The following is a 26,591-nucleotide window of genomic DNA, read 5'->3' on the forward strand; positions in this document are numbered from 1 at the left end:
CATTGTTGTCTTGCGGAATAATGATGCGCCAATGTCTTAGTTTTTTTTCCAGCACTGTACAAATATTCAAGACTCGACTTAATTAATATAACACAATCCTTGTTTTCTGTGCCCTTTTTGATTAGTTGTGGATTAACGGGACCTCTATATTTTCCTCAGGTAAGCTCCCCCTATTATTAAACAAATGAATTAGTGCCTGTAAATGTGTCATGCATATTATCAGAAGCACAGAGAGACGTTTGTAGCATATTCGTGTGACATTGGCAGGTTGTTTTTTTTTTGTCGCCAAGACCTTTCGTGGTATACTGAGACGTGTTGTGGTTGTTTTCAGGGGCATTTTTTACAGGCCAATTATGACATATCAATAGAAATGGCCACTTGGCAAAAACAACACTTCTATTATTTAGACAAAGAAATTAAGACTTGTAGGTGCTTCCATTGAAGAGTGATTCATTTCTAAGGCGGGATTCAGGTAATGATAGATAGATAGATAGATAGATAGATAGATAGATAGATAGATAGATAGATAGATAGATAGATAGATAGATAGATAGATAGATAGATAGATAGATAGATAGATAGATAGATAGATAGATAGATAGATAGATAGATAGATAGATAGATAGATAGATAGATAGATAGATAGATAGATAGATAGATAGATAGATAGATAGATAGATAGATAGATAGATAGATAGATAGATAGATAGATAGATAGATAGATAGATAGATACTTTGTTCATCCCCGAAGGGAAATTCACATTTCCAGGTGCCCTTTCACAAGAATTCCCAAAGTATCTTAAGTATTCTTGTTAACTGGTGGTGTCTTCCCTCGCCGTATCGCAGTTGGATTTTTGTATCCTCTGTAATTGGCGTTTTTTTTTTTTTTTTTTTGCTGATTTTTTGCGTACATACAGGAATTTCAGCATCATCTTAAGAGCACCAGTACTCTCAAACAAATCCAAAAATTGCCATTGTGTTTTGTGGCCACTGAATGGAGCAATCCAGACGAATTGTTTAAATGACGAGTGACAAACACAATCATGCAGACATGTTCTAACTATTCCATGCACCATTGATCTTAAGAGATTAATTTTCAAAGCAGACAGTTTGACCACATATCCCCTAGACCTGTGACATCACCGGATGACTACAAGTAGCATGACAAGGCTGGGGGCGTCGTTGCTGTCATGCATTTTACGGCCAAATTTTCAACATCTTACCTAGTGTTTACTATGTTTGTGTACGGTTATGCTAAATCTAATTCACCCTGGTCATCCTGAAAGGGGGATTACCACTTGTGAGGTCCCTTCTCAAGGTTTCTCATTTTCCTCACACTGAAGTTTTGAGTTGTTTCTTGCCCGCATGTTGGTTTAAGATCAGGTAATTGTGTAATTGTAATCCTGTGCAGTCCTTTGAGACATTTTTGTGATTAAGGGCTATATAAATAACTGTGACTTGATGTTAAAGTTAAACATTATATAAACTCTTTGGTGGCAGTATTACTCAAGTAAAAACAGACATTAAGTTGAATAAATCTCCCTAGCAGAGGAACCCTGCAGGGAGGCCATCTAGCCAAATGTCCTCGACAGAACTGGCTCATACCGGTCGGGGGTGTGGTTTATTATTCGTCACAGGAAACAGGAAAAGGAACACACTTTTATTCATTGAGATAAAAGATAAAAGAAAAAAGATAACAAAAAAAAGTGTTCTTTTCCTCTAGGTGTGTCAGACTCTGGTGAAGAGCAGAAGAGATGGCATCCCCGGTTGAGTGGTTTGACCGATAGGCAAACTGAAATGGGGTCGAGTGAGGAGGGGATGTCACTCAATTTCTTGCGTCTTAACTCTGAAAAGACCGAAATGTTAGTCATTGGTCCATCTAAATGCCGTGACTTACTCTCAAAAACTGCTGTGAACATTGACAAATGTCACATCACACAGAGTGACTCAGTTAAAAATGTAGGTGTCATATTTGACCCTGATCTATCCTTTGAAATGCATGTAAAGAAAATTACTAGAACCGCTTTCTTCCATCTTCGTAACATTGCTAAAATCCGTTCAATACTGTCTCAGTCTGATGCGGAAATTATAATTCATGCGTTTGTTACCTCCCGTCTCGATTACTGTAATGCACTACTCTCTGGTCTCCCGAAGTCTAGAATCAAGTCTCTTCAGCTGGTACAAAATGCCGCAGCGAGGCTTTTAACTAGGACAAAAAAGTACGATCACATAACACCGATTTTGGCTAACCTGCATTGGCTCCCAGTTACCCATAGATGTGATTTCAAGGTTCTCTTGGTATTGTACAAAATCATACATGGACTTGCTCCCTCTTATCTTTCAGATCTGATTTGCCCCTATGTCCCGGTCCGAAGCCTACGATCTGAGAGTGCCGGTCTTCTGGTGATCCCAAGAGCAAAGAAGTGTTCTGCTGGTTCGAGAGCGTTCTCCATCCGGGCACCGGTGCTGTGGAATGCTCTTCCCCCTGAGATCCGATCTGCAACCTCAGTGGAAATGTTTAAATCTAAGCTTAAAACTCACTTCTACTCCATAGCATATGAATAACCTACTCTTCTCGTCGGCTGAAAAATAGTCTGTGTAATATACTGTAGTGTAATAATCTGTGAAGCCCTTTGAGACTCTTCGTGATTTAGGGCTATACAAATAAAAATGACTTGACATGAACACACATGAGTGCGGCTTCACAATAAAAGGATATAAGATAAAGAAACGTATAAAAGATGAAATTAGACTGATGGTTGAAACGTGACTATGTGTGTGTGTGAGAGATTGTTTTTATAACTAGGAATATAAAAACAGGTTCATTGAGTTCCAAGAAAAGCACATATTTCAAAACAGTCAACTTTACACTTGACTTGACTTGACAAGCAAAAACAGACAGCGATTGTAGTAATCAGCAAATGCATATCGCTCATTTCAGATTGGAGAGATTGGAACTCTGCTTACCGTGTTGCTGGAGGACTTCTCACTGTTTTGTCCGAGTTGATAATCTGCCTTTGTGTAGATCGTGCGTTCCTTTTTTGACCTCGGTTATATTAGTATGTGATGGCAACTTTTCCTCTCGTGCTTTTTGCTGCTTTTTTTGCAATCAATATAATATCGCCAGGATAGCCCCCCGTAAGCGTGGGGGCTCCTGAAAGCTTCCAATTTTGTTTGGTCTAGGTTAGTGCCATTATCAGTCACCTAGCTGGCCAACCTGCTGTGCCGTGGCTCGCTGTTATTCTGGCTGGTTACTGTATGTTTTCGGTGAGCAAACCTCCCAGATCGGTCCCAGTGTCCTTCTATAGCATCCGACTAGCCTGCCGTGTCCCGGCTGGCTTAGCCCATTTAAGTTTGTCTTATTTTTGCCTGTTCACCCCATTTTGGCTGCTCAACCTTTGTTTTACCATTGCTGTACCCACCTGGGACACAACAGCTATTCATTCTCCACAAAAACGGCCAACACTATATACAGTATGTGTGTGTGTATATATGTGTGTGTGTGTATATATTATATATTGTATTGTATTGTATTATATTATATAGTTATGTATATGTACATATATGTATAAATTACATTCATCTTTTATAGATTCTGCATTTGCAGTGTTAATATTAAATGCAGTAGCTACCTGGAGCTATCCGGAGATACCCGGTTTCAGCACTGTTAGGGACAGAGACACAAAAGCCTGCGAGAAGCAGAGAGGAGGTGGACTCGCTATCTACGTGAACACGAGGTGGTGTAACCCTGGGCACAAAGATCATCCACTCCGCTGTTGCACAGCACCACGAGGCCATCCTGTTATTCTGTGAATAAACAACAAAAGGATACTGCTGGAAGTGTGAATTTCCCTACGGGGATAATTAAAGTATCTATCCATCTATCTATCCATCTATCTATCTATCTATCTATCTATCTATCTATCTATCTATCTATCTATCTATCTATCTATCTATCTATCTATCTATCTATCTATCTATCTATCTATCTATCTATCTATCTATCTATCTATCTATCTATCTATCTTTCTTTCTATCTATCTATCTATCTATCTATCTATCTATCTATCTATCTATCTATCTATCTATCTATCTATCTATCTATCTATCTATCTATCTATCTATCTATCTATCTATCTATCTATCTATCTATCTATATATATATATATATATATATATATATATATATATATATATATATATATATATATTTATTTATTTATTTATATATATATATATATATATATATATATATATATATATATATATATATATATATATATATATATATATATATATATATATATATATATCTATCTATCTATCTATCTATCTATCTATCTCTCTCTCTCTCTCTATATATATATATATATATATATATATAATATATATATAATATATATGTATAAAATATACTATAATATAATGTAATGTGCAGCACGGCGGAGCAGTGGTTAGGGCATGTGTGGTACAGTTCTGAGGTCATGAGATCGAACCCTCTGTGTGGAGTTTGCATGTTCTCCCCGAGCTTGCGTGGGTTTCCTCCGGGCGCTCCGGTTTCCTCCCACATTTCAAAAACATGCATGTCAGGTTAATCTGCCGGTCCAAATTGTCCCTAGGTTTGAATGAGCAAGCAAACTGTCTGTCCCTGTGTGCCCTGCGACTGGCTGGCAACCAGTTCAGGGTGTCCCCTGCCCACTGCCCGAAGACAGCTGGGATGGGCTCCAGCACCCCCGTGACCCTACTGAGGATAAGTGGTGCATAAAATGGATGGATGGATGGATAATATAATGTGTGTGTGAGATAGAGACTCTCATTTTATAAAAAGGTACATATAGACAATAATCCCAAACTTTTCATAACAATTTCAAAACTGAAAACTATATGATGTTCAGAATTAACCTTCCCTCTGGGTGCTATGTGTTTTTGTTTACTGGCATCATGAACACCTTTCATATTGTTATTTTGGTTATGTATTGTGATGTTCTGGTCTTTGGCTGGGTGAACCATCCTAGGAGATTTAAAGATTTCCCTGATGGATTACATGAAAGCCAGGAAGAAAATGCCCCTCATTTGGTCCCAGTTGGTTAAGTGTGTTCCGATAACAGCCAAGGTCTGAACACGAGTCTCACAAAAGACCGAGCCTTGCAACAACAAAAACGTGAAACCCCCCCAAAAAAACAAATTGCCTGATGTCTTTAATCCCCAAAGGAGTGACTTGTTTGTGGCGTTGCGGTAACGACCTAACGATAAAGAGATCTAATCCTGCCACCTATAAAAATACATGTATAAAAAACTGCAAATAAATGCCATATAGATAAATAAACATATAAATAAATCACATGATACATAAGTATGACCTAAATGCAATTCATTTGTATATTTATGCACTTCATCATTTATTCTGTAATTTGTTTTTGTATTCATGTTGTTGTGTTTTTTGTCGTGTTTTGTTACAACACAATATTGTTCAAATGAGGGGGCGCGTCAAACTGGCCGAGCTTTTCACCTATTGGTCGTTCAACAAGTGCACCAATCACTGCACCAATTACAATTAGAGTACTAAATACACGACAAAATAAATGACAAAATACAGAACAAAATACAGGACAAAATACGGGACAAAATAAAAGACAAAACACACAACAACAAAAATAAATAAATTAAGAAATTACACAACAAAATACATAACCAAATGAATGACAATTAAACGAAAAAAAAATGACTAAATATACAACAAAGGAAATGACAACATACACAGCAAAGCACACGACAAAATATAAAAAAAATGAATATTGAAATAAATAAATGACAAAAAAATACTTGACCAAATGAGTTACAATTACACAACAAAATACACGACAAAATACACGACAAAATACACAGCAGTATACACAAAAAGATTCAGACCTAAATGAATAACTGACAAAATAAATCACATAAATACACAACAAAATACACAACAAAAAAACGACAAAATAGACGACAAAATATATACCGAAATAAGGAAATGAGAATATACACGACACAATATATGTCCAAATGAATGACAATTACATGACAAAATGAATGACCAAATATACGACAAAGGAAATGACAAAGTATATAATAAAATACACGACAAAATATACACAAATAAATACAGAGTTGAATAAATGACAAAATACATAACAAAATACATGATCGAATGAACGACAAGTAAACGACACAATACACGACAAAACACGCGACACAATAAATTACAACATACGATTGCAAAACACACAGCAGAATACACGAAAAAATTCAGACCGAAATAAATAACTGACAAAAAAATGACAAAATACACAACAATATACGTAACAAATTGCACAAAAACTTAATAAAAAATATACGGTTATGACAAAATCCAAGACATGATAAATAACAAAATACACAACAGAATAAATTCAGAAGTAGATAAATGAGAAAATACATGACAAAGGAAATGACAATGTATACAATAAAATACATGACAAAATGGATACCCAAATAAATAAATGACTAAATACACAACAAAATACATGTCCAAATGAACTACAAAATACATGACTAAGAAAACGAAACCATGGTGAAATACACGACAGAATACACGAAAGAATTCTGACCGAAATAAATACATACATAACGAATTAAACTTAAAAACATTGACTTTGACTTTGATGATGAGTCTTCGCTCTGAAAATGCCGGTCTACTAGTGATCCCAAGAGCCAAGAAGAGATCCGCAGGTTCGAGAGCGTTGTCCATTCGAGCCCCAGTGCTGTGGAATGCTCTTCCCCCTGAGATTCGATCTGCAACCTGGAAAGTGGAATTGTTTAAATCTAGGCTTAAAACACACTTCTATTCTATATCCTGAAAGGGGAATTACCACATGTGCGGTCCCTTCTCAAGGTTTCTTCATTTTCCATATGTTGAGGTTTTTGAGTTTTTCCTTGCCATCATGTTGGTTTCAGATCAGGGGATGGTGTAGTAATAGTCTGAAATAATAGTCTGTGCAATAACCTGTGCAGCCCTTTGAGACTATTTGTGATTAAGGGCTATACAAATAAAAATGACTTGACTTGACAATATAGCATATGAATAACCTTTTTTTTTTATGTTGACAATATCTGTGTATTATTTGTTATTGCAACATCCATTGCAACCTGATGCGGGCCCTTCTCAATTAAATGAAATGAAATGATCTGCATTTATATAGCGCTTTTCAAGTCAATGATTTCCCAAAGCGCTTTACAATGTGCTCCACATTTCCCAATAGCGGCCTTGCAGCCATGTAAGGCGCTAACCTGCTTATTGGGGGTATTAGGGGTTCAGTGTCTTACCCAAGGACACTTCGACATGTAACACGGACAAGCCGGGATTCGAACTGGGATCCCTTGATCCTAAGACGAGCGCTCTACCTCCTGAGTTACTGCCGCCCCCAAGGTTTCTTCATTTTCCTCATGTTAAGGTTTTTGACTTTTTCCTCGCCCTCATGTAGGTTTTAGATCAGGGGATGGTGTAATAATAGTCTGTGTTTTGCAATAACCTGTGGTCTGTGCAGCCCTTCGAGACTCTTTGTGATTAAGGGCGTCACAAATGAACATGACTTGATTTGACAATGTACATGACAAATTACACAACAAAATAAATACCAAAATAAATACATGACAAAATGCATAAATAAATTAATACATTTCATTTATGTCATATACTTAAGTATTATGTGTTATATTTAGGTGTTTACTTAATTACATGGCATACATTTTTAGGTATTTCTACCTGGATCGGAATGTGGGTGGGGGGAGATGTATAGCGAGAAAAAACGAATAACAATACCACGGCATCCGTTTCAATATGGCGAGGTGAAACGCGGGAGCTCCCTCATTACTATACAAGGTTAGCAACGAACGTCTTTTACGCTGATAATTATGGAGATTCCCGGCGACGTGGTTGGAAGTGAGCGAATAATGCAATACGGAGCTGCGCTTCGATCATAATATATTACAATAATCTCAACAGGAGGGTGAACTTTCACCAGAGATAAAAAAGGGTAGGTCTATTATGCACATGAGGCAGAGAAAAGATGAGTATTAAGCTCTGTTGCAAAGCGTTACATTTCGCAGAAGATAAAAATTAGATGGAGGGCTTTGTGGCGGAAAGATGAGATCGTATTAATGGCGGGATAAAATCGAGGGGATGGGGAAATCGTTACGGCCGGTGCGATGATGTGAGGGAACATCTGACGTGACATAGGACGCATTAAAGGGATTGATATAACGAGTCACTTACAGTTTGACCTCTGTGGGTCAAAGTTGTGGGTTTAACCTCCGACCCCTATTCTTTGGAACGCCCTCGCTATTCTATTATCTACTCATAACGGGGAGTTTGAGTTACTGCTTCATGGTTTACCTGGAATCCATCAAAAAGAATCGGGGGAATCCTTTCTTTCACACTAGTAGAGTAGAGTAGAGTAGAGTAGAGTAGAGTAGAGTAGAGTAGAGTAGAGTAGAGTAGAGTAGAGTAGAGTAGAGTAGAGTAGAGTAGAGTAGAGTAGCCCTTGGAATTCCTGGAATTCATCAAAGAGAATCAATAGGATCATTTCCTTGACAATAGAATAGAATAGAATAGAATAGAATAGAATAGAATAGAATAGAATAGAATGGAATAGAATAGAACAGAATAGAATAGAATAGAATACAGTAGAATAGAGCATCCCTTGCTTTTCCATTATCTCGTCATAATGAGGAGTTTAAGGTAATGCTCCATGGTTTACCTGGAATTCATCAAAAATAATCAAGGGGATCATTTTCCTCACACAAGTAGAGTAGAGTACAGTAGAGTACAGTAGAGTACAATAGAGTACAGTAGAGTAGAGTAGAGTAGAGTAGGCTTGGAATTCCTGGAATTCATCAAAGAGAATCAAAGGGATCATTTTCTTGACAAAAGAATATAATAGAATCGAATACAGTAGAATAGAGTAGCCCTTGCTTTTCCATTATCTCGTCATAATGAGTTTGAGGTAATGCTCCATGGTTTACCTGGAATTCATCAGTAATAATCGAGGGGATTATTTTTTTAAGACTATAGTAGAATATAATTGAGTATAGTAGAAAAGAGTGTCTCTTGCTTTTATATTATCTCGTCATAAAAGAGAGTACGAGTTACTGCTCTATGGTTTACGTGCTATTCATTAAAAATAATTAAGGGGGATTATGTCCTTGAGAGTAGAGTAGAGTAGAGTAGAGTAGAGTAGAGTAAAGTAGAGTAGAGTAGAGTAGAGTAGAGTAGAGTAGAGTAGAGTAGAGTAGAGTAGCCCTCCTTTTTCTATTATTTTGTCATAATGGGGAGTTTGAGTTACTGCTTCATGGTTTTCCTGGAATTCTTTAAAAATAATCAAGGGGATAATTTCCTTGACAATAGAATAGAATAGAATAGAATAGAATAGAATAGAATAGAATAGAATAGAATAGAATAGAATAGAAAATGATATAGTAGCCCTTGCTTTATATTAGCTTGTCATAGCGGGGAGTTTGAGGTAATGCTCCATGGTTTACCTGGAATTCATCAAAGAGAATCGAAGGGATCATTTCCTTGACAATAGAATATAATAGAATAGAATAGAATAGAATAGAATAGAATAGAATAGAGTACAGTATAATTGAGTTGCCCTTGCGTTTGCATTATCTGGTCATGGTGAGGAGTTTGAGGTAATTTTCCACGGTTTACCTGGAATTTATCAAAGAGAATCAAGGGGATCATTTCCTTGACAATAAAATAGAATAGAATCGAATACACTAGAATATAGTAGCCCTTGCTTTTCTATTATCTTGTCATAACGGGAACTTTGAGGTAATGCGCTATGGTTTACCTGGAATGATCGAGGGGATCATTTTCTTAACACTATAATAGAATAGAATTGAGTATAGTAGAAAAGAGTACCTCTTGCTTTTCTATTACCTTGTCGTAACTGAGAGTTTGAGTTTATGCTCTATGTGTTACGTGTAATTCACAGAATACAACAGAATAGAATGGAGTAGAGTAGCATTCTCTTTTTTATTATTTCGTCATAAAGAGGAGTTTGAGCTACTACTGGATGGTTTACTTGGGATTCATTGAATAGAATCCAGGTAATTATTTCCTTGACACGAGAATAGAAAAAAATAGAATAGAATAGAATAGAATAGAAACCAATAGTTTTTATTGTCAATTATGATAATATTGTAAACATTGTTTGCAAAAAAAGTTAAACATGACACTTCTGGATAAACACATTATTATGACTTCAAAAGAAAAAAAAAAAAAGAATCTCATTAAGAATAGCAAACATATTTACAGGGTAGTACTTGGAGAATGGCCCTAGTTTTAAGTGCATAAAAACAGTAGTGTAATAGAAAAGTAGCCAATAACATTTATCAGCAACAAAAAAAAAGTCCCAAACAAGTTTGTAATATGGATGTTTTATTATATTTATGCATCTTGTCACTTTTTTTGGGTCATTTAATTTGTTGTGTATTTCGTTGTGTTTTTTTAACTGTTATTTTGCCGTATATTTTGTTGTGTATTATGTGCTTTTTATTTTTTTAGTTTTCAGTAATTATTGTGTACTATGACTTGGCATGTGTTTTGTTGTGTGTTTTGGTGTGCGTTTTGTCTATTTACTTATTCTGGTATTTATGTTGTCAGGTTTTTGTTGTGTATTTTTTCATGTGTTTTTTCGTTTATTTTGTCATGTATTTTGTCGTATGTGTATTCGCTTATTTTATCGTGTATTTTTGGTATGTATTTATGTATTTTGGCGTGTTTTTGGCACCACTCTGTCGTGTAAATTTGGCACAACAAAATCGTATTCAAATGAGGGCCGGATTAAACTGCCTGAGCATTTTTTCATTTAATTATCTGGGTATTTATTTTGTCACGTTTTTGTGGTGTATTTGTAATGTATTTCTTCATTTCTTTCGTCATGTATTTTGTCGTATGTGTTTTTACTTATTTTATTGCGTATTTCAAGAGTATTTTGTCGAGTTTTTGCCACCTCTCCATCGTGTCAATGTGTCGCAACAGAGTTTTATTCAAATGAGGGGCGGATCAAACTGTCTGAGCTTTTCACCTATTGGTTGATCGATGAGTGCACCAATTAACCGCAAAAACCTTTTCCACCGTTCAACCAATAGATGACAAGCTCAGGCAACTGGGCTGCCTACTCATTTGAATAACAAACTTAAGTACACAACAAAATACACTGCATTTAGGTATTGTGTGATTTATTGAAGTCTGCATTCATTCATTTTTATAGGACAAATTTATACGTTTTCAATGCATTTAGGCCTATAGTTAATTATTTATTCATATATTTTTTTCTACATTTGGCAGGATTGGTCCTCATATGGGAATCTCAGTAATTGTAGCCGATGTAAAAGCAGTTCGTCACCAACCTTGTATAGTAATGAGGACCCTCCCGCGTTTCCCCTCGCCATACTGAAACGGACGATGTGGTATTGTCATTCTGTTTTCCTCCCTTTCATCTTCCTCCATTTGCATCCTCTCACTTTCACCATCCTCTTATCTGTCAGAGGATAACTATCATGTTGTAGTTTAATAGGATGATTTGTTGTTAGGCGTGTCGAGATAAGCTGGGGGGAAAAAAGCTCAATGATGAAATGAGCGGCTGGAGCGATGCTGTCTTGTCTGTAATGAATGGAGCTTTGGGTTGAGGGGCTTGCAGGGGGTCTCTGTTTTTGGTTCCAGTCGGCAGCACAAACACGGACCTCAGGTAGTGCGCTCATCAGTCCTGCTGTTTCTCACCATATGGAGTCAATGATCTGAGAGACATTACACACACACATGCACACACAATTAGATAGCTATCCAATGATGTTCCGTTTTGATTGACATTGTACTTTGTATTGGAAATATCATTTATTTGGCTACAATCATCTAAAGCAGGTGTGGCTCCTAACATGAGTAACCCTGACTCGCAGATAAAATGTTATCTTTAAAAACGTTTTTTATTGCATTTACGCCGGGAGTGTACTACTGTGTTTTGGCTGGTGAAAAAGAAATGTCAATAGGATTTTCTTTGCACTTGTGAACTCCTACAGCCTTCTTTATCTCATTTGTGCCCAGAATATTCTGTGGTAAAAACTTGAAAGGAGCTGCGTATCTCTCCAGCACTTATTGTGACCTACCTCTAGTCTCATGGTGGATCTAAAAAAAACCACGAGGAGGAATAAAAGCCGTACCTCTTTACATCAATCACATGTAAGTTGCATTCATTGTTATAAGACCATCCTCTCTTTAATCTGCTAAGGCCCAGTGTTGCTATAAAAACTGTATGAACACGTTTTAATTTTTGATTTGGTCTTTATCTTTATCAGTCCCCAATGGTTAGTTCAATCATTTCTAAAGTCAAGTCGAGTCAAGTCATTTTTATTTGTACAGCCCTTTATCAAAAAGTGTCTCAATGGGCTGCCGGACCACAGAAACATCTTATCATGTTATTACTAAATCTTTACTATCGTATTACCAGGTTAACTCATTCACTAACCATGATTACATACCTAAATCATCCATTTCAATTTGCTATTGACATTTTCGGTGTCATCCCTCTTTTTTCTACTTAACAATACCACTGCAGGAATACTTAAATATACTGCTATGTGAATACTAAAAAAAAATACTACCGCAGAAATGCTACAATTTATTAAAAAAGAAAAACTACAGGAGTAATACAAAAATACTACAAAAATCCGACTACAGAAACACTTAGAAATACTAAAAGAAATACAACTACTCTAATGCGACAAAACTAAATATATCAAGTTTCGTGCTTAAAACAGTGAACATATTTATTTTTTATTTTTTTTATTTTGTGTGTTTCAAAACGAATTTTCATGAAGCAAATCCATTTAAAAACTAGTGGAACCTTTTTGGAAATACGTCAATATTAAATGTATTTCTGCATTCATTTAACAAAAATGAAATTGTTTCCAAAATTATGTGTTTTTTCATCATCTTGGAAAAAAGAACTCGGGTAATACGTTTTCTATTCTGATGAGAGTGTCAATATGACTGTGCAACCCAGGTTTTCAAATAAAGAGAATTGTTATTTTTTTACCTTGAACTTATTTTGCTGATAACATTGTCAAGGTTAACTAAAAAACACAGTGTTACTGTCATATAATCATCCCTAAATATATTTATCAAAAAAGCTTGATTAAAAGCAGTTTTGTTTAAGTAGATTGCATCCTGCTAAACAGCAGTATTGCCCCCTAGCAGACTGGAGAGGTACTGACCGTTTCACACATATAAATGGTGAAAAAGATACTGTATACTTGTATATCAAATAACCATTCTATAATTTACAAGTAACACTGGATATTCTCAACTTTCAATGATGAAAGCATCCCTTTAAAAAAAAAAATCAATTAAAACAATTTATGTAAATCATGCATTTAGGGCAGGTGTGGGTTTTTGAGTAGCGGGCTTCATTGTGTAAAAGAAAATTGCAAAATAATTGATTCGATTTTTTTTCATCTGCCGATAAAAATCCGATAACTCATATCCAAAAAACATCATGTACGCCTATCCAATTTGTCTCGGAATCACTTATGAATAAATATGCATACAGACATTTACATGAACATCTTAAACATCATTTTACATTCATTTGTAAATTGACAGTTTCCTAAAATTTGAAACACTCAGAATATAAGAAAAAAATATATATTTTTGCCTTATTGATCACCAAATTTGATAATGTGCATTTAAAAAACTCAAAATGAAATTTTATTTTGCACGACTTTGGAGATTGCTAAATGAAATAAATTCACCATTGAAAATTAAAGAAAAAGACACCGGTGCCAAGAGTGGCACTACTATATATATATATGTATATATATATATATATATATATATATATATATATATATATATATATATATATATATATATATATGAATATATACAGACGCTCCCCTACTTAGGACTATTCAACTTACGTAAAGCGGTAGATACGAAAAAAAAAATTCCGGAATGTCAAAAAACAGATTTTGTATTGTGAGCACCTTTTTCCAAGTACAAGACATTACTGTAGTGCTTATTTCCGCCACTACAGGCGTGTAGTGCTTTGAGAGGTCATCCAGCATCCACCCGAAAGTATAACAATCCGCTTCCTCTTCCTAGTTCGTGTTTAAACATTCTATACCGTCTATGTCTATACTATCTCCAGCGCGCTAAGAACTTTGGCATTTTTAGTGTTTAATATCTTGTGCATCCAATCAATATGGTTGGTGTAAAGTGTAAAGAAGAAGCATACCGTTTCTTTTGAAATGAAAGTGTAATAAGAAAGCTTGATGCGGTTGAGAAAATGGTCAGAACGCTTTTTTTTGGCCACTTTTTACCACGAAGGAGGACCTCTTGAAGCGCATCCCCCCAAAATAAGTAAAATTCAACTTTATTTATCTTTATAGAGCACATTATTTTACGAAATGTTTATTTTTTAAAACAAAACAATACAGATTACCTATACTAGCCTTAAACATACTTATATAAACCTTAAACATACAAGTATAGCACTGAAGCAACTTACAAACAAATTCGACAAATGTATTTATATATATATATATATATATATATATATATATATATATATATATATATATATATATATATATATATATATATATATATATATATATATATATATATATATATATATATATATATATATATATATATATATATATATATATATATATATATATATATATATAAGTATATATATATATATATATAAAAAATGAATAAAATAAATTCCGGACTATAGAGCGCACCTGATTATTTTATACTGTATATAAGCCGCATGCGCCCACATTAAAACATATAACACAAACACAATACTAACCCAAACCCGACTTTAAGTCCCGCGATTGAAACTGAATTTGAATGTCCTTCATTAAAGTACACAGTCCAAAATTTACAGCCGGCAAAATGAACGGAAAATGATTCCCGGTACTTAAGGTTTGATGCAGACCTGCAGAGACCGGGTCGCGTTAAAAGTAATACAATGAAAAAAGTGTATATTTCCAAAGGTAAGGGTGGGAAAAATATATATCCACTATTGTCCGCTGCGTCAACAAACACGTCTCACCTTTACTTCCCGTCAGCCCGCGTTTGTTACGCCCCCTTCTTTCTCATTTGCCCGTGCAAAACATATCAGAATAAGTTTCTAAAATAAATACAAATAAATACATTACAAAAATATACAGTTGCAAATACATATTATACATGGGTTACACATATTTACAAATAAAGACATTACACCGAGAGAGTTTTCAAAGCTTGAATAATAATAATATAACTTTCATCCCAAACGGTGCCTGTGACAGGGTAGGTAATGGTAGCAACACGCTAGCAACACGCTCGCAACACAGTAAACGGGTCTGTTAAAAAAACATACCGTAAATCACGGTAAACCGTCCTCATCTTTCTCCTTAGAACTGAAGCCATCAAAGTCTTCTTCCTCAGTGTCGGAAAGAAACTTTGTCATATAGACGTCGTCCTACGCTCCCGCAGCCGGACTCGCGCTGTCACTGTCGCTTGCACCTTCATCCACTCCTGATTCTGTGCCCTCCTCTCCGTCATGCAGCAGACCGGCTTTTCGGAACCCGTTGGTGATGGTGGATTTTTTTATGTGCCTTTCTTTTTGCATTTTGCATGATGAGGATATCTCATCTCATCTCATTAGATGCACCGCTTATCCTCAGTAGGGTCGCGGGGGTGCTGGAGCCCATCCCAGCAATCATCGGGCAGTGGGCAGGGGACACCCTGAACTGGTTGCCAGCCAATCGCAGGGCACATGGGGACAGACAACTCACTCGCTCATTCACACCTAGGGACAATTTGGACCGGCCAATTCACCTGTAATGCATGTTTTTGGAATGTAGGAGGAAACCGGAGTGCCCGGAGGGTATGTTAACGCTAATTTAAGTGCACAAGCCAAGAAGTTGCAGTCTTCTTCGGCGCATGTATTCCACCGGTCTAAATCTTACCTTTTGTACTCGAGCGCCGCTGGCGGCCGTTAGAAAAATTACATAAATTGGCCGCATCACTGAATAAACCGCAGGGTTGAACGTTTGGGAAAAAAGTATTATTATTTAGCCAGGATCAACAATCAACATGATATCTAGCGGAAATCATTTTGTCACGCAAAGCAATCGACGTGACTCATCGCCTTTGATCGGTGCCGGGTGTTTAGACCCAACTGCTGTGTTGGGAGTCATTAGGTGACCAAACCCCCCAATTCCAATCCTTAAATGCCGAGCGCCAAGCAGGAAGGCAATGGGTACCAATGTTGTAAGTCTTAGGTATGACTCGGCCGAGTCTTGAACCAGCGACCTCCCAGTCTCGGAGCGGGCGCCCTACCATCTAGGCTACCGAGCTGGTTCATTTAGGCTTCGAGCTGGTCAATGTAGTTTATAGTTTTTGTTCGGGCCGGTTTCAATTGCTTAGCGGACCAAAGGTGGCCCCCAGGCCGTAGTTTGCCAATCCCTGAAATAGGGCCTTTTTTAGCTATTACTATATTTTTTTTTTATGAATTTGGAAAAATGTATGTCTGTTTCTTTTTAATCAACACAAACTGCAGCAATTAACAATAAATATATGAATCATGTCACATTGGATATCGTAATGAATTGAATCGAATAGTTTTCATTGTCTTTGATAAAAACGTAGTGAATAGTGTTTGCAAAGAGATTACACATGGCATTCTTGGGTGGACATGTAATGAAATATTTAAAATACGAAAATAAGATGAAATAAAGTCAGGGCAAAAATATTAACATGGTACTGATTGGAGATGGATGTAAATTGTGAATTTATATGATTTTGTAAGACTAACCCTAATGGTAAAATACAAAAATATAATCTTATTTCAGCCGTTTCATGATTTCTGAATCCTGAAAAACGATTAAAAACATGCAGGTAATTATTTTAAAAAGGAAAACCCAACCAAACTGAAAATCATTTCCTGATTTTTGGTCCAATGGGTTGAAAGCACCCACAGAACAAATTGAATCAGACCGTTCCCGCCTCCACACAATTGAGATATCTGTTACAGACGATGTAGCGTATAATGAATGCCTAATTTATGTAATTAGACCATTAAGCATAATCCGAGCATATGCTCCGAAAGCCCTGAGGTCTTTTTCCAGGTACTCCCTCTGATGTCACCCTGCACAAAACAACTAATGGAGTGGGACGAGGAACACTCGCATAAATGCCGTTTGATCACTGAAAGGGAAAAATAAGAGAAACCCTGCACAAGAAAATAGCCAAGAAAAGCATTTTCTTGCAGACTATGCGCGCTCTTCACGTCTCCCTGCAGATGCACAGCGTTGAGGATGGCCTTTAAAAAGCGCGAGCGTCCCTTCACACGCGCACGGCTCATTTTGGGCATTGAGGATATCCAAGAGCCCTCCCGTCTGCTAATTAATTGTCATTCTGCTGAATATTCATACTTTGCCATCAGAGCGTCCTTAATTGCACCGTAAAACATCTCCAGGGGGGGCTCAAATCACTACGGACTTAATTAGAAGCGAGGACCAATTGGAAATTGTTTTTTTTCTGCTAATGTAAACCGTGACAAAACGATGTTTTTTTATTATTATTAGAAAAATGTATACAATTCAAATTTAAATAAGCGTTTTGACGTTTTTCAATTGCTCCCTTTGTGAATGAAATTCCCCTTATTAAGTGATAATAAACCATGCAAACTCTAAGACACCTATTTACTCACATGAGCAAGACAGACTGATTTTCGTGGGGGCTGTCGGACCTTGCAGCCGGTATGTGGGGGGGACAGTGTGTATTATTGTAATATTGTGGGGAAGAACGTGATTAATTTTAAGTAGAACAATATTGATTTCAGTAATAAGCAAAAATATATCAACTATCACATACAAGTACATTTTTATGGATACTTGTAGGTCGGGAGATTTGCTTTTATTTTGCATAACGTGAGCCTCAACAAAAGGGGAGCTGACCTTTATCGGACATCTTGCTGCCAGGATAAATGTCTTATTTTTCTACCCTTTTTTCTATTTGTTGTTTTCTTTCTCCCCCTTTTCCCCTTGTCTTTGCCTTTTCCTTTCCTCTTTTTTCCATTTCTCTTTTTTTGTCTTTTTTCCACTTTATTCTTGTTTTCTTTTTTTTCTTCTTTCTGTCCCTTTTCTTTTCTTTTTTTGTTTTCTTTGCCCCTCATTTTCCTTTAATCTTTTTCCTTTTTTCTTTCTACTCCTTTTTTAATTCTACCTCTTTTCTTCACATTTTCTTCATTTTTTGGTTTTATCCCCTTCTTTCTTTTTTTCTCTTCACAAAAGGCTTGCCAAAATGTTGAAAATATGTTGCAGTTTGGTCACTTTGAGTCTCCATAGTTTGTATTCCTCCTTGTGTTTTGTAGCACTCGTTTTAATTTGCACAAAACAATACAGCAACGTCTATCTATCTATCTATCTATCTATCTATCTATCTATCTATCTATCTATCTATCTATCTATCTATCTATCTATCTATCTATCTATCTATCTATCTATCTATCTATCTATCTATCTATCTATCTATCTATCTATCTATCTATCTATCTATCCTGGTCATTTTTCTCGAGAGGGGTGACTGACAGCAAGACAATTTCAAATACATACACAAAAACAAAGAAAATTAAAAAACAGCAACATCTAGTGGTAAAATATTATACATTGTCTCGTCTAAGAAAAACGTGTATGCAAAATAAGCTCTAAAATACATATATTTAGAATTTATAATAATATCAATCAATCAATCAGGAAAGACTACATATGTGACTTAAAATCGAATTATTGCAATTCAAATGATTTTTGTCTTTAACCTTTATTTTTCTGAACACAAACTATTCTGAACATAGTTTCTTGGAAAATTAAGTTATCTAAACATTTAACTTCTGTAACGTCGCACTAATAAAACGTTGTTTTTTATGACTATGGTCAAGCTGATAAAACACATTTAGCATACGGCAGAAACTCAACGTCAGTCATTTGTGATGTGCATTCACTTTCCTTTAATCTTCAGTTCAACCGCACTAACGATCTATTATTATCTGAAGCAGGGGCGTCAATCTCAGTTTGGCTCTGGGGTCGGATGAGTAAAAGACGGTCAACTCTTAGTTTTTCATTTACTCTTTGTCATTTTGCTTACATTAGTAACGTTTTATAATTACGGATGATGAGAGATTTTATTTTCTAAAATCAACACATTTATTCACAAACAATGGGGAGAAATATTTTCATGTTAAGCATTGAATGTATTAACTGGTTTATTTTAATGCAGTTTTACACTTGAACCAACTCACCACGCTATACAAACTCAACTCTGCCTCCTGGCGGCTGGAGAGAGCGTTCCTGTTTGAATTTATTTGAAAGAAAACATATTTTTTGTTATAAATGACCTAAAGTCTCGCTTCTTCTTTTTAATATATTTGAAAAAAATATATAACTTCTGTTAGAAATGACCTAGAGTCTTGCTTCTTTTTTTTATTTTATTTTGACATGCGCAAGAAATTATGGCGGCCAGGAGTAAATCATCCAATATGTTTTTATGTTTGACATGCCTGCTCTGAAGGCAGCATCCATATCAAACTCCTTCATCCAACTTACATATTAAGGTGGGGGCTCACAATTTCATCCACCGGGCTGCAAAGGCCCCCCCGGGCCGCGGGTTTGACCACCTAATGTAAAACAAGACAATTTGGGTCAAAAACTTGATTTCATTTATCTAAATAACATCAAACAATTTTTTCTGAATCATTCTTAATTCTTTCCCCCCCTTGCAATAGATTTTTTTGTCGCTTGTTCCACGTTGCAGTGTGTTTTACACGATACCCCGTGCAATAAATGGTTATACGTCATACACAATTTGAAATGCTCAGAAAACGTATAAAATAGATGGCAAACGTATATATACATTGACTGGTACGTTCTCTGTTTGGCTCTGGGTGGTAGCAGTTCTCAACTGTGCAGTGTGTGTGACAATATTGTTTGGCTATCATTCGCTGCTTTAAGGATGAATGGCATCGATCCCCTTCTAACAACATTTGTTTCCTATTGTGTGTGTTTTGGGGGGCTGCTGGGGGGTCTCAGCCAAGGAGGGCAGACGTGTGAAAGTGGCTGTTTGATTCCCTTTTTCATCCCCGTGACCTCGCCTTTTGTGTCTCGTCACCCTGGGAATGTCACGCCTCACTACTCTACTTTAAGATGTTGCGGAGAGAACCCTTTGTTTTGCCCCCTTTTTTAAGAAAAAAAACGTGCACAAAATCGTTCTTAGGTGCACCACGGCTAAAGGATACTTCAGACCGAGGCATGGTTCACAAGTGCGTTGCAATTTGGCTTATCCTAACCTTTGTTGGGGATTTTTTTTTTAAATACAGATGACCAAACACGGTGCAGACTTGATGTACTGCTGCTTGAACTCGGGAGTCGGGGTGCATCTATTCAAGAGTCATGGTGGTATTTTCAGAGTGGGCACGGACAAAGACCCTATTCCATAATATAGAGAGGGGAAAAACATTTGTTGTTACTTTACATAAGTAAATATGTTTTCAGGAGGTGCTCAATGACATGAAGTCCTAAAAAATTGTGAAATTTTGTTCATTTCAAATATTGTATACAAAACAAGTACATGTAGTAGTATTCTATTCATTATTCTTCAAACATTATCTGATAATCCTGGTCATTTTTGGGACTATTTCCCCGGTATTTTCATTTTCTTTTAGCTTTTGGTAGATCATTTTGTAAGCATTTTCCCCAAAAAGTTTTTGGGGATATAAATGTTTTTAGTTAATTTCTTTTTTTGTGTGTCTTGTAGAGAGGTAATGTTGAGTGTAAATGAATACATGAATTTATAAAATATATATATATATATATATGAAAAATAATAAAGAAAATGTCAAACAAAAAAAAATCTCAATATTATTTCTATTTTTTTTTAATTTATTTTTACACTTACAGAAAGCATATTTCCAAATATTTTAAAAATGTCATAAAAGGACAAATTAAAACAACATTAACAAAATAAACGTACTTTTACAATGTTTACAAATTGTCATGTGTGGAAAAAAGACATCTCTTGGTGAATTTTAATTTACTTTTTTAAAATAATGTTTACATTCCAAATATTAAATAGATACCTCACAAAAGATTTCAGGCTAAAAAAAGTATTTTTTTCATCTTTAAAAGACGTTTAACCTTCGATACATGCAAAACATGTCCTGTGAAAAAAATCAATTCTTAGGTTCTTTTTTTTTTTTTTGCTTTGGCTTCAATATTACAAACACTCAATAAATGGACCATAAATAAATAAAACAATTAAAATGTCACGTGAAAAATAATAATAATAATAGGCTATTACTCACTTTTTTGATACAGACTATGTTGTAAACACTCTGTAAATGCAAATTTTAAAAAAGACACACATCAGCGACACTTTTTGCAGAATAGAATGTGCGTTCATTTTACATGATATGATAGCCCCCAGCACACACAAATTAATAACAATAAAATGTCCCTCCCCTTTTTTTCCTGATACCATTTTTTGTTAATGCAAATGAAAGGGTGTCAAAAGTTGTTTATCCATGGCGACGTGTTGTCATTATCCGCAACTTCCTTTTGGACAAAACCTTTTGAGCTTAACATTAATAGGAACTGACAGGTGTTAAAAGCCACTCTGCATGGGGAAAGAGATCCCCCTTCCTTCTGCAAATCAGACCCCACCCCAGCCCCACCAAAACACACACAAAAATATCTCAAGTTTGCGCGACTCTGCAAAATATATATTTCTCTCATTCTCCAAGTCGAGAGTTTTGCTTTTCTCCCCTCTCTCAAATGTCCCCTGCAACGCGTTTCTTTTCAGTAATCCGTCAGACTTGGTGATGGGGCGCATTGTGGATTTATTGGGGTGGTGGGGGGGAGGCGAGGTTTTGGAATTAGCATAAATTATGAGCAAATCTGCTAGAACGCGTGTGTGGTCTTCCCTATTGCGAACCCTCCAAGCGGAAAGGTGGCCCTGCATGGCCCGAAAAAGAAAAAGAGGGGGAAAAAAAGCCTGAATAGCAGTCGTTGAAAATAGGCTTCCCATTTGGTTTTCACATTCATATAATTGACTTATGGATATTTTATACAGTTTTGCAGCGCAGCGACTTGAAGGGTTTATTTGCATTCCTGAAGTGCTGCTTTCCATAAACACAATAGGGGCTGATTGCCTCATGAAGTTGCAGTTTGAACAGCATTGTTAGCATCGTGCTAAACTGTTTGCATTGTGGAAAATATTTTTTTTAAATAAAAGGGAAATGAATTTGAATGTTTGATTTATTTGTTTATCGAAGGATTGTTCGAGTGAACAATTAAAATAAAACAATATTTTTTCAAACAAAACTATTTTGTTCAATTGGCAGATGATATAGCTAATTTTAAATATTGTTTAAATTGCTATTTATATTAAAAACATTAAACAAGCAATACAACATTGCTTTAAATAATAGTGTATGTATTTTCGCTTATCATTTAAATGTGCATTTTTAGTACTCATAGGTTGAGAAGTGTGTTTTCATTTAACACGAGCCTAAGGGCGCTGACATAATTACCCATAATGATGCATAATAACGGGTACCCCAAAAAACTCAAAAAGGCTGGACAAAAATAATGAAAATCAAAATAGTGCGTTTTGCTCACTTCAAGTCTTCGTAGTTTCTATTCATCCTTGTGTTTTTAAGCACTCGTTTTAGTTGAACTACAGAATACAGTGATATCTGGTAGTCGAATAATACACACTGCCCCTTTAGATAAACCTAACAGCAATAAGATATACATTAATCATATAACATTGTATATTGAAATGAGTTCTTGATAAAAATAACTAATGTTAATTGAACACGTATGTGTTCACTGAGGAATTGTGAGATGTTTACTATTCAAGTGTTAAATTAACACTGTTTTTTAGTGTACCCATGTTGGTTACTTTGGGTCTTTCCTGTTTGTGTTGTTCATTGTGCTTTTCTTTTGCACCACACTACAGTGACATCTAGTGGTCAAGTAATACACATTGCCACTTTAATTAGAGGACGTCCCCCTTGATGGTTAAGAAATCAATTCATTGAAATAAAAAATATTGATTTTATTCATTTGCAAAATAGATTTTTCAGGACGAATGCTTGTTCAAATCGTTGCTACATTGCATTTTAATTTTCAAACATTTTCCATTTTGTGGAATGTTTACGTTGTGAACATGTCGACGAAAGTAAAAAAGGACAAAAAAGAAATGCAAAAATGAAAATTTTGCGGTACAGTATAAGCAACAAAACGCACCTTCTCTTTTGTAATAAATCCAAAATATAACACTGCATTTTTTTAAATCTCCGTGCAAGTATATGAAACCGAAGGGCATACCTCCACACAGTGCAGTTCAATTCCGCCCCGGCGAGCCTTTTCACCCCTTTTTCTGTCTTCAAATGGAAATGATTTCCATTGGCCCAAGGTGTCCATGTAAATAGGTGTAAATGAAACCAGATTATGCCTTTTTCCTCCCTCCGCCCCCTTTTCCTCACCTCCTCCTCCTCCCATGGCAATTGTCATGTGATAGCAAAGAGGTGGCACGTTAATGGAAGCGCCTCGGCGGGGGTCTTTTCTGCTCATGTCACCGCATAAAACTATCAGATGCTTCAGGAGGGCCGTGAAGGCATCATCCGCTTAGATGAAGTCTGCGTGAAGAAACTCGCTGCACGGAATTAAGGGTGACTACTTCTTACTTTGCTTTTTGTGCATGCGTGGAGGGGGTGGAGGGGGATTTCGAGGATGCCTCGTCCGGGGAGAAACACGTATAGCGACCAAAAACCTCCATATTCCTACATCTCCTTGACCGCAATGGCCATCCAAAGCTGCCCGGAGAAGATGCTCCCCTTGAGCGAAATCTACAAGTTCATCATGGACCGCTTCCCTTACTACCGAGAAAACACGCAACGCTGGCAAAACTCTCTGCGACACAATTTGTCCTTCAATGACTGCTTTATCAAAATCCCCCGACGCCCTGATCAACCTGGAAAAGGCAGTTTTTGGGCGCTGCACCCTAGTTGTGGAGACATGTTCGAGAACGGAAGCTTCCTGCGCCGGCGCAAGCGCTTCAAGGTCCTGGGTGCATCTTCCGATCACTTGGCCCCCAGCAAACCTTCAGACGCCGCCCACTACCTGCAACAACAGGCCAAATTGAGGCTGAGCGCCCTGCACGCAGCCACCGGTACCCACCTTCCTCAAATGTCCACTTATAATCTAGGGGTGTCCCAAACATCCACTTTCAAACACCCCTTCGCCATCGAGAACATCATTGCAAGAGAGTACAAAGTCCCCGGGAGCTTGGCCTTCTCCACCATGCAGTCCATGTCTGCGGGCTACCCGCTGCACAACCAGCTCACCACGGCCTGGCCACACGTCTACAACGGCGGGGTGATGGATGCAATGGGGACGGGGGACTACGGTGCGTATGGGGTACCCATAAAGTCGCTGTGTCACGGGGCGCAGACTCTACCCGCTATCCCGGTGCCCATCAAGGCAACGCCCACATCCATGGCGGGGTTCTCGGCACTGCCGCATCATCTTCCCGCTTTCTTGCAACCCAACTCGCCCCAATCTCTAAGCCCGACCTCCCCGCAAACTGCAGCAAGCCAAAGCAGTCCTGCCACCCCCAGCGAGACGCTCACCGGCCCTGCGACGCTCCAGTCGGTGGCCGTGCACTGACAAAAACAACCAAACTGAGAGTACTCCAAAGTTTATAAACTGTGCGTCGGACTCTCTCCAAGGCGAGTTGCATATTGTAAATGTTAAATGTGTTACTTAAACATGTCATTGCTCTTTGAGATAAAAAAAGTTAAATTATTTGAAAACTTCACATCGACTTTAACGCGTTAAAAGCAGTTTTTTTTCCCGAGGCTCAACGCGCGGAGGTTTCAGTTTTATAAAAGTTTTGCACACTTTTCCGTGTGCTCGTTGTAACGTCAATGATGCTTTTCGTAGAAATTGAATGGCGGGCGAGGGTATTTACCAAATATGTTCGATTCCCTGTTAGAAAAAAAAGATCAACTCGCATTTAAAACCTCACACCGTTATACCTTTTAACCAATTGCTCTCCTTGTAAATTATTGCGATTCCCCGTATTGAGCGATAATAAACCTTACAAACACATCACCTATTTAGTCAACGCAAGACTCCGTAGGATAAAGATGATTTGTGTGAACAAGTTTATTTACCAGGTAAACAGTTCATCCTACGTCAATTCTTTCCCCGCTTGCTGTAAATTAAGTGCGGCTTATTATACGTAGTTGTATTTCCTCCCGTACAAAAAATAACATTATACGGGGTACACAATTTGAAATAATTTTAAAAAACGTATAAAATACGAGGGAAATAAGTTGACAGGTATGTCATACTCACCTACTCTGCCGCTTTACACGTTAGACTGTCGCTTTTTCCCACTTAAAACGCCTCCAAATATTTAGGGGAAAAATACACCGATTTTTCACATTTTAACAACAACAACCAAATCTTGTTCGCCTGCTTTATTTGAAGGCAGACGAATCAAGATTTTGTTTTGTGCGTGAATGAACCGCTCCGACCATAAATTTTAGTATGTTTTCCACTTCCGGTTTCAAACAAGCACATGTTGTGTTTTTTTAAATACTCCGGGGACGGATTGTTTTTTTTTTTGCCCGTAAAAATAAAGCGCACAATAAAATTTACCTCTTTTCAATGCCAAAAGGTTGGCATGTATGAGGAATTTCTCTAAAATGATGTGCAAGGTTATACCAAATAGGTTAGATTCTCTGTTAAAAAATACTCGGATTTCAAACGTGTGCTCAAAATTCCGAGATGTGAATATTATAAATAAACGAAATGTTGTAAAATGCACTTTTTTTAGTTCTCTACATTTTAGATATCTATTTTCCAGGAAATATGTGTTCTGTGAAACATTTAATTTAAAAAAAGAAGCTGTGGTGACCACGTGGATCAGTTGCTGTAAATTTGTACGTTTTCTTTTAAAAGTGAAGCATGCATTTCTAACAAAACAAGTATTAACGTCCATGTTATTGTTTTTATTTCGTTCTTTTCGAGCATGCAGGCTTTGGAAAAGTGTGCAAACACTCTGCAATGAATTGGGAGGAAAAACAAAGTCATCCAAATATTTTCTCATTAAAAGTGATGAAAACGATCCCATTGTTTCTTGGCTGTTTCATCATTTTCGTTCATTTGAACTGCATCCTTTTCAAGGGCGATCAAAAATAGCATCGAAGGCTGTGTGTTTTCCGATCTTCTCATTTTCCTTCCAAACAGCGAGAGGAGAAAGACGTGATCTGTGCTGCGCATTAGGATTCTGGGTGCGGCGGTGGCGCATCCAAAGCGCGCACAAATGCGCTCATTCATCAATTTGCACGCAGAAGGAGGGGGAAAACAAATATCAACGACAAACATTTTAACAACGTGATATGCAAAACGGTTAACGCATCGGATAATAAAATAATAGT

The 26,591-nt window shown here is 36.7% G+C and overlaps 1 protein-coding gene and 1 long non-coding RNA gene across 2 annotated transcripts; one reads left to right on the forward strand and one right to left on the reverse strand.

Moving 5' to 3' along the window:
• Positions 1-5,393: 5,393 nt before the first annotated feature.
• On the reverse strand, positions 5,394-23,596 carry LOC148362711 (uncharacterized). Its single transcript, XR_015850887.1, has 5 exons — positions 23,470-23,596; positions 19,687-19,757; positions 11,434-11,820; positions 6,888-6,996; positions 5,394-6,817 (listed from the first exon to the last, which is right to left on the reverse strand). It is a non-coding gene; the product is annotated as an uncharacterized LOC148362711 (long non-coding RNA).
• A 133-nt stretch (positions 23,597-23,729) lies between these two features.
• Positions 23,730-26,278, forward strand: foxb1a (forkhead box B1a). The gene has a single exon (XM_088340207.1). The coding sequence runs from the start codon at positions 23,875-23,877 to the stop codon at positions 24,808-24,810; it is 936 nt and encodes a 311-aa protein (XP_088196333.1). The 5' UTR covers positions 23,730-23,874; the 3' UTR covers positions 24,811-26,278.
• Positions 26,279-26,591: the final 313 nt, after the last annotated feature.

This window comes from Urocampus carinirostris, chromosome 7 (assembly GCF_059441175.1).
Source record: "Urocampus carinirostris isolate Australia breed hairy pipefish chromosome 7, RoL_Ucar_1.0, whole genome shotgun sequence".
NCBI classification, from domain to species: Eukaryota; Metazoa; Chordata; class Actinopteri; order Syngnathiformes; family Syngnathidae; genus Urocampus; species Urocampus carinirostris.